This window comes from Centruroides vittatus, unplaced genomic scaffold, assembly GCF_030686945.1.
Source record: "Centruroides vittatus isolate TY-2023 unplaced genomic scaffold, ASM3068694v2 contig_3254, whole genome shotgun sequence".
NCBI lineage: Eukaryota > Metazoa > Arthropoda > Arachnida > Scorpiones > Buthidae > Centruroides > Centruroides vittatus.
In genome coordinates this window covers 416,662-428,687 of record NW_027122087.1, presented here as the reverse complement: position 1 = coordinate 428,687, position 12,026 = coordinate 416,662, and the positions used below count along the sequence as shown (strand labels likewise).

Genomic DNA, 12,026 nt, shown 5'->3' with positions numbered 1-12,026 from the left:
TCATAACACTTGATACAAACTTTCTTATATATTTAAATATTAAAAAAGAATGAATAGTAAACGTCTGATTAAGGAATAAAAAGTAATCACCGAATCACAGAAAGAGAGTATTTTTTTGAAAGAAAGTAGAAAATTTGACACAATAAAATATACAAAATTAAAATGGCATAGAAAAAGCGACTTTAAAAATTATAGGTCAGTGGTCAACACGTCAAATTTCAGGTAAACATCCCTACAAATCCGACGTAATGCAATAACTCACAGACAACTGCCGTAAATCATTGGGCAATAATTTGGAATAAATAATTTATTCCAAATTATACCTCAACAATTTACGGCAGTTGTTGGCGAGTTAAATTTCGGGTTTGCAACCACACTACCCCCAGAACCCGAAGACTTTCGGTTTCTCAGAAGCCGCCCCTCGAATCGAGGAACTCGGGCGGATTGTCCGTCGGCATCGAACGATGCCAATGGTTTCTCACCACAATTATTATACGGCATCTTGCTCGTAACTTTCATCACATTTTTTCATATTTAAAACTTTTAGCTTCTTAAAATATTACAATACCAAAGAAAATACATCATCACTTTTTGTTGCAGAGCTTGTTATACAGTAGACAGAGAAGTAAATTCGCTGTCAATCGACATATCTTATTGTAGACAAAATAAATGAATTTAACACAAGGCATACGAATGGCTTCGAAGCATATTTTTGTTTTTTTTTTTTTAATTATTTTCCTTCTAATTTAATACAGCTGATCGTTGAAGCAATGCCCAAAGGCGGATAGCGACTACGTCAGAATTTTAAAGAAACGCCTTAGTTTAGAATGACTAAAAATATACGGTTTAAACATTTTTTCACTTAAAACCGATTGTAGAAGTTAAATTAATACTCGACGAATCGGAATATTGACTAAAACGAATAAAAACGGTTAAATTTATTTCAAAAAAGTTCGTAAATAAATCAAAAACCTTGAAGACAATATTAGGGTTAAGTAAAGTTGGCGTCCTTTGACGGAATCGCAGGTTATATTTAGATTTGTTGGCCTCACCTTTAGACGACGCAGCTTTCCATCTCTTGCTGCATTAAATACGACTTTTTTAAATTCCATTTCTTCAAAAAGTTAACAGAGTTTCCTTCATAGTTTCTTCTTGTTCGCGATTATAAGTGACGTCACAAGCCACCATTTTGTAAAAAAGTCGTCACTACGCAGTATCGAAGATATCCGGTAGGGGGCGCGCGAGGAAAACACGTGTGTCTCCTTTTATGATTAGGAAGCTGAAGTCGTGTATTTTAGTTGTTTAAAATGTGAAATTGTCGCTGATTTGTTAATTATCGAATTGGCTTTTTTTTTAAATTTTTTCTATACTTAGGTTTTGAATCATAAACGAATTTGTAAATATGTCTTCTAGAGAAGTTATCACCTTACAAATTGGAAATTATTCCAATTTTATTGGTACTCATTGGTGGAATAGCCAAGTATGACTTACTTTCAATATATTTATCAATCTAGTAAAATAAAAGGATGATGCAGTTATTCACAAATTTTAAATTAGATCAAATGTATAAAATAATTCAAAATCCTTTAATAAATTTTTCTTATATTTAAGAAATATTAAGATGATTAAAGGATATTGTTAATAACACTTTATGTTTTTATGTTAATTCAAAGGGTAAGATAATTTATATGTTTTGATAAAAGTATAGCCCAGGTTTCTCATAAGAAAATTTGAAAATATTTTTTTTTTATTGTAAGTTGTTTTTAATAGTATTAAAGGGCAAAAAATAAGTGATTAGTTATAGTTTTTCTTTGGTGAAAATACCTTATTGACAATTTCTAATTTAATGTTTCTATGAACAAGCTGTACCATTCTGTACCATGAAATCGAATAGCTGTTTACTGATGATATAGAATGTCAACATAAGAGGATATTAAAATAATGGTTAATGTAATAACTGTCATATAGTAATTCTAAAATTTAAATAGATCTAATAAACTGATAAGCATCGGCTTATTAGTTTATTAAGAACACATAATTAGTGATAATAGGCCTAATCATTACTAATGGGATTGCATTTATTTACTTTAATATTCATTTTTTTTTATATTAAACAATCATGATAAGTAATGCAAACATTGATGATCATGAATGATCAGCAATGTTTGCATTTCTTGTTTTTTATTTTTTATAAAGATAAATAATTATATTAATCAATAATTATAACTATAGCTATAACTATAACTATAAATTTCATATTAACTATTACTGTCCATCAGGATTAACTATATCTGTCCATCAGGAAAGATATACTGTATGAGTGTGTCATGAACATAATCATATATCTTTCTACACAGAATAAATTCTAGATGGTGCTACATAGGGTTTCTCAAACGGAATCTCGGTTGTTTTTTTAACCCGGGGAAATTTTTCTCAAATCGGAAAATCCCGCAAATTTCTTAAAAATTCACTTTTTTCTTATTTTGATTTAAGGTTGAGGAAATTTTTCAAATAAAAAATATAGTTAATTCATAAACTGTCAGAATACATTTGTATTTATTAATTTTAAACCTACTTACTAGTTTTTTTAAATTTTTGCTCATAATGGCATGTTACAAATGGTTAATAATCAATATGTAGCTTATTTGTGGACTCTAAAAATTCTTTACTGGAATATCTGGAATAATTGTGCTTATGCTGTCTTAATTTTTAATCATGCCCAGTAGCTTCAATAACTGCATAATGCCAGGTTGTGCAAATTGGGCAAGGATACAAATGAGTACGAAGTCTGCAAGTATGAAGTTTTTCTTCATAAACCTGATTATTAAAGACAAATGAACTCTCGAATTATTGGGCTATAAGCTTGATGTTTCTATTAAAACAGTCGCAGTAGACAAATCAAGAATACTAGAGAGCAAAAGAAGTATTACAATCTCTAAAATGAACTAGAAATCTTTTAGGCTACAGGTGAAAAAACACAACTGTCTTCTCTTAAATGCATTAAAGATGATTCCACCCACATGAATTGAATCGGAAAGGGCATTCTTGGTAGCAGGCTTTTCATTAGTTAAATAAGAACCAGATTGAGTGATTGGAGTATTGACCATCTTTGCTTTTTAAAATCTTAATACAAAATATTATTGTAAATTTTTATAATTTTTGTGTGCATATGTTTGTGTGTTATTTAACATATATTATTATGCAAATTAATATAATAACAAATGAGTACGAAGTCTGTCAACATAAGAATGTCTTAAAATTGAAGTAAAATTTGTTTATTTTCAATTGCATGTTCCCCTTTCCCTATTTACTCTATGTTAAAATGATCTTGTTTAATGCTATTTTGTTTAGCACTTTGTTGTCTAGGAATGCATCCCCATGTTAAGCGGGGTCTTACTGTATATAAAATAATTTCCTATTTAAAAGAACTTTTATAATTTAGTACAAGAAGCATTTTTTTATTTTGCTTTTTTTTTAATAATGCTTATTACAGAGAAGTTACTGGATTGTTACTGTGTCAGTACATTTGCATTTAACTTACATTGACTCAGTGCAAAGCAGTGCAATGCTCTTATAAGCCAAAACAAGCTGGCATATTAGGAGCATGCTCTTATATAATATTCTTATACTCTTATACTTTTTACTGTATTAAATAAATATATTTTTTTGTATTTATATATGATATGATTTTATTTTAAAAATAGTAATGTTATTTATCAAAACTTAAAATAATAAAATAAAATATTTATTTTTTTGAAAGGAATCATCATTTTGCTATGAAAAGACAGACAGTCAATCATTGGAGATTAATCATGATTACCTGTTTCGTGAAGGAGAAAATCCTAGGGTAGATATTTATATTTACAAATTAAACATTTAAAAATATTATATTTAATTTATTTAATTATATGTAACGCAACCCCGAATTTAACGCGACTCCAAAATTTTCATAAAGATATTTAGAAAAAAAAAATAATACTCATAAAAGAATTCAAAGAAAGTAAAATTCAATCAGATAAGCATTTATTTAGGTATTTATAGCTAATAACACAGGTTAAATTCATGTCAATAAAATTAAGTAATGTAAAACAAAATTAATATTACGTAAGTAACAACAAAAAACGGAAATGTTTATTCAGAATCTGAACTGTTTTCAGAATGAGAACTCATTGACTTCCGTTATTCATTATTGACTTTCGCGTTAGGGGGTAAAGCGGGTCTATTGACAAATTTTCTCGCAGTAGTACGAAATTTCTACTGACTTAACTTGAATGAGTCATATTTCTTCCCCATTTACAAACAAACCCGATGGCAATCGGTGAAACATGAGATAAATTACAGCGAGTTGAAATTTGATATGTTTATTTTTTGCGTTTTACGTATCAAATTACATTAAATTCGACACAAATAAAGCATTTTTGTCAATATAGAAATATTTTACATTGTTTAAAAGTAGAGAAAATAAAGAAAAGAAAGATGTAATAATAATTTTTCGAGCGAAGCCAAAAATTTCACAATTTTAAGATAAAAAATGGCGTCTGTGAGAGCCCACGTGACTAAAAGGCAGTCGAAAAATCACGTGACTAATGAACTTCGAACAAGCGGCGACATAGCCTTACTATAGTAGCGCTATGCAAACAAAAGCGCATTCCTACTAACTAGATCACATGGTTGTTTTGAAGTGGTCGGTCGAGCTAGGTCTGACGTTCAGTCGCGTTTCAATCTCTGTAGGAAAATGTCCTTGTTTATATTACATTTTATTACTTAAACCCCGAATTTAGCGCGAGTCGATTTTTTAACGGAAAATAAATGGTCGAAAAATATCGCGTTATATTCGGGCTAATACGGTATATTTAATTTATTGAATTATATGTGTATATGTACAAATTCATCTTTAATTCAAATTTATACTAAAAAAGTATAAAAGTGGAGAAAATACATATATTCTTGAATACATTTTTTAAAAATTTGTTTGAAGCAAGACATACAAAATTGTCAAATTTAAGAATAAATTTAAAACATTACAAAAATAGAATTTGTTTGCCTCTTACAACTAAACTATATATGTCTCATAGTAGTGTTTCATTCTGTTACAATGTTTCAAAATACTCTTAACAGCAACTGTTAATTATTCTTCCAGTACTTTTATTCTTTTTACAATGATGTGATAATATATCATCATGTTAAAAATGGTTAATGTCACTGCCTGTAAGTTGTGTGTATGTGTTTTATTTATTTATTTTCTTAATTAGTTATATTTATTTATTTTATTTTTTTTCAAAGGAGACATCGATATTTTTTTTTTTTTTTTTTGTAGTCATTTTAAAGTTTTACAGTTTCAGTATTTACCTATATATAAACTAAACACACACGTGCTTACTGCTGAAAGTTGCCTACTGCAGTATTCCACAACCTTTTTCTACTTGTAGCACACCCATGACTTGACATGTCTCAATACCTAAATATTATTTCCCTCAAAAACATATGATATTATACTATTAATAGAATTACAGGAATTTCGAAAAATCCCTACTTAGTGTACGTTCTCATGATATACCCTAATTTGTGTACCAAATTTCAGCTTTCAACTCCTAACCATTTGGGCTCTGAACTTATCATCATCATCATCATCAACCCATTTCGATTATATATATAGATTGTACCAAAAACTATATAAAATTGTTAACGTACATGATTTTTTTTTGTATCTCTATGATAAAACTTCGATTTTTGTGAATTTTTAAAATAAAATACATAAAGTGACTTTGAGTGACTGCAGTTTGGATAGTTTTTTTCAAGGGTATAATACAGGCACGGGCAAATGCAGCTCCGAGAGCCACATGCAGCTCTTGCTGAAAGTGTTAATTTCTGTTTTTTATTATTATTTATACAATTTTATTTTTATAATTTTGCTAAAATATGTTTACTAAAAAAATTCAATATTTGTTTTATATTATAATGTATTATATAATAAAATCGCTCGCCTTACCATACTATCCACCACGACAGTACAGAACTGCGGCTCCCTTGCATTTTGCAAAACCTACATTTCGGCTTCCACTGAACTCTTGCTTGCCCACTCCTGGTATAATACAACCGACTATGTCATAGTAAACGGGTTAAATTCTTGTTTTGAAAAAAGGTTGAATAACGCACATCATCTGAGATATTTCTGGTATGCTGAATAGAATTGAAATTAGCATTTATTTCACTTTTTTAAATATAATTTTATCATAGGATAACATAACAAAGATAGCTTAGCATCAATAATTTATTTTACAATTAACACCTTTTCAAAGAAATAATCTGTGGGATAGATTTACTTTGTTATTAAGCAATGAAGTCAACTTGTTCTACTCAAGTCATTTAAAGACTAGTTTTAGAAATTCAAACTATAAGGCATGATCAAAAAGTTCCGTTTGAAGACCGTACAGTCCAGATTTGGTATGCCAGTTATACAAAAGTGCCATGACCATTTAGGCAAGCATTCCACTGCTTCACCAGGTTGAATATACCCCGTTGGTAAAACTTCTGTTTCTGCTGCTTGAAGAAGTCCGAAATTGCCTGCTGCACTTCTACGTCTGACTGGAACTGTCAACCTTTTAAGAACTTCTTTAAGGGACTGAAGGCATGAAAATCACATGAGGAGAGATCAAGACTGTAAGGCAGGTGCTTGAGTGTCTCCCACTTTAGTGCGTGTAACTTCTGTGTTATGACATTTGTGGTATGGGAACATGCATTATCATGAAACAGAATCACCCCATTTTGCATTTTTCCTGGACATTTCGCCTTAATTGCACGTCATAATCTTTCCAGCATTTTGCAGTATCGTGCCCCAGTGATGGAGACACATGGTTCCTTGAAATCAATAAGCAATGGGCCCTGGTAATCGAAGAACAGGGTAAGCAACACTTTTCCAGCAGATGACTAACTCTTGAACTTCTTGGGACAAGGGGAGAAAGGATAACACCACTTCATGGTCGCCGCTTTTGACTCAGGTTCCGAGTGGTGGCACCAGGTTTCGTCGCCAGCAACAATGAGCTCAAGGAACATGTTTCCTTCAACATTGAAATGCATCAAGTGCTTCAGGGAAACAGGTTATCATAAGGTCTGCAGCCAGTGGATACCCAGGGTGTTAAATTCTGAACAACAATCAAACCGGATGTCTAACTCCTGCTGGATTATGTGTTGTACGCTACCGAAGCTTATGTCAAGATCTTCTGAAAGCATGTGTATGGCTTTGCGACAATCCGCCCTAATCACATCATCAGCTGCCCACTTGTTGTCTGTATTGGATGTGGCTAGCCTCCCAGATCAACCTGCATCTTGGGTCGAATCACAAGCAGCTCTGAACTTTGTGCACCATTCCACTACAGTGGTTTTCGACAGGCATGCTTCTCCATACACATTCTTCGTTCTCCAATGAATGTCTACCAGTGTGTTTCCTTTGGCAGCCAAAAAAAGAATCCCAGCATGTTGGTCCTGTTTGTACACATGTGGTATTAACATCGCCATTGTTCACATTTCAGCGTTTTCCACACAACTAATCCCATGCCTCACTGTTGGTGCTTATATACCCCACATTGGCGATGCACTAATTTGCATATATGCTGTAGCCACATCCTTAAACGAAAACTTTTTGATTGCCCCTTATATTTTAGTTTAAAATAATTTTCAAAAAATTATAACTTATTAAATAAAATAATATTTTCTCATTTTTATTTATTATATTTTTATATATTCACTAAGAATATTTTTATATTTTATATTCCAATTATACAATTAGGTTTAAAAAATGATAGTTTAAATAAATCATTGTGTGAAATTTGGGTTTTTATCTAGTTTTTCTGAATTAATTATTCCTACAATTTTAAAAGCAAGCAACAGAATTCGTGGAAAATATAATTTGTAACATCATAAAATTGTACACTCAACATCTGAATTCATCTTTTTCTTCCATCCGACAACGATCTCGTGACTTAGTTTCCACGACGAATCTATAAAAACCACGTCTTTTCCCCCCCTCGGGGGAGTCTGATTCAATCTGCTCGTGGGTACGTGCTTGTGGACAAGCCGCGAATTATTTGTTTAACGCAGTCGCGACAAATTTGACCTAGTGCCTATAATTTTGGATATTCCGTCGTCTGCGGACTTTGCAAAGAGGTATGAAATGAAATCTGTAAACTCTCTCTCTCGAGCTCCCCTTACACGTAATTGAGAATTAGAATTGTAGCTTAGTGAACTTAGAATTGCAACTAACTTTTTCGTTGATTTTAATAAATGTTGTTTTGTTGTTAAACGGAGTCTTTACTTGACCGTCGGCCATGCCTTATTGTTGACCCCATCTCACCTCCCCTCCACTCGCATAACGCGTAACAAAACGTAACAGCCATTTTTGACAAGCGGGTAGGTCAACGGCCTGTTGCCGGAAGGGGGCAGTCGGACTTCCTCCGACACTCTCCCGGGCTCACATATTGGTGTCAGGAGTGGGGTTAGACTTTTTTGAGATATCGATAAGGCAGAACAAGCCACAGTCAAGGAAAGATCGATTTGAGTCAACTTAGGAATAGTAGAAGACCCAGTTAAATAGACCTAATTAAATAGACCTAATCAGATAGACCTAATGGAGGATGACCCCCGTGAAGTGGCTGGGGCAGGGAACCCAAACCCGAACGAACCCAGTGCCAAATCCCCTTACATTGGGGGGACTGGGCGGAATAATACCTCTACTGCCCGTGTTCTCTGGAGAAGCAGGAGGCCCCAGAGTAACTGATTTCTTCGATTCATTGGCAGATGTTACCAAAGTAGCGGCCTGGTCAAAAGCCCAAATGCTGGTTGTGGTCAAACTCAAACTTACCAGGATAGCATGGGAATTTGTCAGAAAAGATCATTGAATCAAGGAGGTGGACAATTTCGACGAATTTAAGCAGCTATTGATAGCGTGTTTTGAGCGGGGCCCATTTTTCTTTAGATTATCTAGATTTTATGCATGCGTACAAAAAAGGGACGAAGATGTCCAGACCCATGCTGCCCGACTTCAAGCTTTTGCGATGGAAATAGAAATTACACCAGAGCCTGGCGCGAATGCCGAGGAAACTGCTATCATTAAAAGAGTCGAAAGGAAGGAGCTGGATGAAAGGCTAAAGGCACAATTTTTAAATGGGGTTGATATAAGGATCAGATAAAGATGTATGAGTAGGGAGCCTGAAACGTTCGATTTTGCCTTAAAAATCACTATTAGTGAAGAAACAATAGAGGAACAATGCGCATCCTTGAGGGATTATGCGAATGGTCAGGGAAGGTGATAAAACCTATTTCCAGGTGGATTTAGCGCAGCTAGCATCAGCGATGGAGGACCTAAAGGCCTGAATGGACGGCTTAATTCAAGACTCACCCCAACCCGGTGTTAGAAGGCCTATATCCTGACGAAACAATCGAGGAGGCTACAATAATAATAGTACCTATAATAATCCGCCATTTCGGCAAAGTGAACAGCATCTGAACTCCCCTAATCACTGATCTGACCACTCAATTGACAGACCTAACCAAAATCAAAATCAGAACCGATATAATAATGATAGTGACCTAAATAATGATAGAAATAAGGTTCGAGTCACATCCCAGTCTCCAGCAGAGGATCGAGATCGCTGGAGAGGCCAAGTGCGGAGTGTCGAAGGTCAACAACCTCGAAGTAGACCTAGAAGAAATCTTACAGTTGAGCGGAAATGACGATATACTGATTCAGGTAGAAACTCTTCTCTCCCTCAAACAGACTCATCAGGAGAGGAGAACGACACGAAATGGAAAGGTAGAATTGGATTAACGAGAACCTTTTCCAGACCTAAACCTATAATATTAGTCTACATTAATATTATTCCTGTAAAGATGCAAATTGATCCTAGAGCAGAGTGTACACTCATATCAAATGACTTAGCAAATAAATTGAAGGGGAAAGAACCCATAAAATTTGGACTTAGACGAAAGTTAGGAAATGTCTTAGGAAAGCAGATTACCGCTATTGGATCAGCAATACCTATGTTTAAACTATGGGGAAGGAAATTTTCCATGCTGTGTGTCATCATACGAGCCGAGATCACAAACCTGTGTGAAGGGATATTGTGGTGAGACGTCATTGAAGCCATACGATTAACACTAGATTTTGCTAATGCTCAGGTGATTCTACCCAATCAGAAGACCATCCATTTTTGCACATCCCGACAGCCATGCAGAAAGAAGAGGAGGCGAAAAGACACCAATAAAAGGAAGAAAAACTCCCCTCAGATCACTACCCTAAACGAAAGCCCTTCGGGCATTCTACGAATGGAACGACTAACTCCCGCCGAAAGGAAAAAGAGAGGGTAACAACAAAACCGGAGCACAAGAGGAATAATTGCAGCCATAGAAAAAGTAAGCAACCTAGAATACAGCGGGATGACACTGATACGACCGTCGATCAACCTATTTTATCACAGGGAGAAGGCACATTAACGTCAGCGCCACAACCGAGTGCTTATTCCACCCCTGAGGATGACTTCACTTTATCCTCCATACTCCCAATGCTATCAGAAGAACAGACAGAGACGGAAAGTGCAGACGAAAGTGCGGAACCTGAGTTCGAAAGCAAAGTTTCCGAACCGGAAACGGAGGAAGAACAGGAGACCACTCCATCCTATGCTCTTCGAAGTCAGGGACCAGTTCCAGATCAAACTTTGGTTATGCCAAGACCCGCTCGCAGTTTTACATACTTCGACTTATTTCTCCTGTTGCTAGTCGGTCATCCTTCTCCTTAAGCTTTTATTTGTAACATTTGTAACATGTTGATAGGGCATTTGTCGCATTTGGAGAGTAGTAAAAATAGAATAAAAAGGGACTTGACGTCAGATTCCAATCCATTTCCTTATTAACCCCCAATCTTACAACAGAGGTCGAGGGATTCCTACGTTAATAACAGTATTTCCCTATTTCAGGGAAAGGAAATCTTAAACCCCGGCAAAGCAAGAAGACCTATTAACAGAACCTCCCTGCATAACCATTTTTCGTTATTCCTTACTTTAAAGCATTACTTTGATTTATATTTACATTCATAGATTTTTAAAGAAAGATTCGAATAGTTAGTTTTATCTTAGAATTTAGAATCATATCCTTTAACGGGATTGTTATACAGTAGAGCGTCGATAAGTTGAACGTCGGTAAGTGGAATGGCCGGAAAGTGGAACGATTTTCAGTCGGACTGTATCGTGCTGAATCGAATGTTTTTGATACTAAATTTACTTCTAAAGTATAATTTTCATGTTTTTTATATTCTTTAATATATTTATTTTGTTTGTACAAAATGCAGAAATAATTTTTAACGATACGATAGCCTCAATGATGATTATAAAAATTTTCGTTAGGCTTAAAATCGACGAAAATTCAACACGAAGCGACACGCAACGGAGAAAAATTCAACAGGAAGCGATACACAACGGAGAAAAATTTGAACAACGGACAGGTTAATGTATTTTTTCGTACAAAGTCGGAAACTGGAACAAATCATTAACTGGAAGGACCCCAGTCCCCAATTGGTTCCACTTTTTGACGCTCTACTGTATTATATTAACCTAGATATTAATTGAGAGAGAGTAGAATAATAATTTATGTAACCTTACATACCTCTAGTCGGAACTCAAGGATTATTTAACCCAAATAACTTGATATTAACATTTATTTTAAAAATGAGAACAGTGCACCCTCACCCGAGAATCCTGATTCATGTGACTATACATTCGTGCAACAACTGACCTTAATAGACCTACTACTAGAAGACCTACAAAAAGGAAAAATTTTATCAACTTATCTGGGAGTGCTCCAACATCCGGACTGTTATATCCACGAAGGCAACGAAGCTGACAATATCTTCAGACGACCAAGTCCACAGAGCAAAGAATTCCAATGACTATCTCAACCCACCACAAACTTTGAACTCTAATTTCGGTCCAGGTCAACGCAAACTTCGTCCAGCCAATCAACTGACTGCCTCCAGGAAA

The 12,026-nt window shown here is 34.4% G+C and overlaps 2 protein-coding genes across 3 annotated transcripts in view; one reads left to right on the top strand and one right to left on the bottom strand.

Moving 5' to 3' along the window:
- Nucleotides 1-1,239, bottom strand: part of LOC136973637 (protein fem-1 homolog C) — a 29,282-nt gene extending 28,043 nt beyond the window's left edge. Inside the window, exon 1 of the mRNA XM_067268376.1 lies at nucleotides 1,053-1,239. Coding sequence (XP_067124477.1) covers nucleotides 1,053-1,112 — 60 coding nt within the window. The 5' untranslated portion in view covers nucleotides 1,113-1,239. The remainder of the gene's footprint in view (nucleotides 1-1,052) is intronic.
- The window catches only part of mst (misato mitochondrial distribution and morphology regulator), a 39,548-nt gene continuing 28,695 nt past the window's right edge, over nucleotides 1,174-12,026 (top strand). For both annotated transcript variants that reach the window (XM_067268378.1, XM_067268377.1), the window contains exons 1-2: nucleotides 1,174-1,480; nucleotides 3,761-3,847. In XM_067268378.1, coding sequence (XP_067124479.1) covers nucleotides 1,403-1,480; nucleotides 3,761-3,847 — 165 coding nt within the window. In that variant the 5' untranslated portion in view covers nucleotides 1,174-1,402. The remainder of the gene's footprint in view (nucleotides 1,481-3,760; nucleotides 3,848-12,026) is intronic.